The following is a 1066-nucleotide window of genomic DNA, read 5'->3' as shown; positions in this document are numbered from 1 at the left end:
TACATATACTAGAGATACTAAAATCGTCACAATCTGTTATGCAAAAGTATTGTGAAAAAAGACTATATATGGACTCCATATGCATCCAATCTTCATTGTTATGCACTAAAGTTGTACCAAAAGAGATGTATATATGTACAGGATTGTATCAATTCCCAGCATGGCCTCTACATTTTACACTCTAGCAAAAGCAACAAAATTTACACAAGTATGACAAGGAAGATATGAGCTCTGACTGACAGCTTACTTGACAGTAATTTGCCAGGAAAACCTAGATAATCTACCATGCCAGAATATACATGAGGAAAATTGCTTATTTTTGCCAGAACTTGTAGCACGAAGGCTGCAGCATCTATAGGACCATGTTTTGCATCCTTGCCTGTACTTCATGCAGTTTGATCTTCTTTATACTAATCATTTTAATTACTTTACAGCAATTACTATAGTTCCCACAATTCGTGCTGTCCTTCCGTGAACATCTAACAGGAATGATAAAAATGGGGAACGAAATGACAGGTAAACATTCATAAACATAGCTCGATAGGCCTACAGAAAGTTAAGCCTACAGATGTCTACACGATTCCATTTTCATCCACCAAATTCCAAATAAATCACCATGAGAGCAAACATTCGCCTCTGCCCTGAGCACAACTAATAACAACTAAACTAAATAATATAAGAAGATTCTCCCCTTCCGAAAATATGAAAAAATAATGCCCCCTAGTAAAATCTCGTTAAAAATCTTCGGACGCAAAGGGACTCCTCACTCATTCCCGCGACTTTGAGCAAAACGGCGGCTCATTTATTTCCCTAAAGAACTCACGCCTTGCTGTGGGGTCCATGGTCGGCATTCACGCCCTCGGATCTGTCTGGTGCGGCCGCCATTACTGAAAATCCCAGGGCGAAGGAGAACAAGTGACGGTCACGGTGCGCCGCACAGGGGCGCGGGGGGGGGGTGACACCGGGTTTTGGGCTTTGGTTGTGGGGGATTTTTTTTTTAAGTTGGGGGAACCTTTAGGGGTGGGGATCTTTAGGGGTTGGGAAATCTTTAGGGGTTGGGAAATCT

At 41.9% G+C, this 1066-nt stretch overlaps 1 protein-coding gene across 1 annotated transcript in view; it reads right to left on the bottom strand.

Moving 5' to 3' along the window:
* The window catches only part of LOC119591034 (glycylpeptide N-tetradecanoyltransferase-like), a 24008-nt gene extending 23123 nt beyond the window's left edge, over positions 1–885 (bottom strand). The window contains exons 1-2 of the mRNA XM_037939762.1: positions 824–885; positions 205–384 (exon numbers count right to left, since the gene is read on the bottom strand). Coding sequence (XP_037795690.1) covers positions 205–384; positions 824–885 — 242 coding nt within the window. The remainder of the gene's footprint in view (positions 1–204; positions 385–823) is intronic.
* Positions 886–1066: the final 181 nt, after the last annotated feature.

Source organism: Penaeus monodon, chromosome 28, assembly GCF_015228065.2.
Source record: "Penaeus monodon isolate SGIC_2016 chromosome 28, NSTDA_Pmon_1, whole genome shotgun sequence".
NCBI lineage: Eukaryota > Metazoa > Arthropoda > Malacostraca > Decapoda > Penaeidae > Penaeus > Penaeus monodon.
Note: the sequence above shows the minus strand (reverse complement) of the source record. Positions and strands in the feature narration are given on the sequence as shown.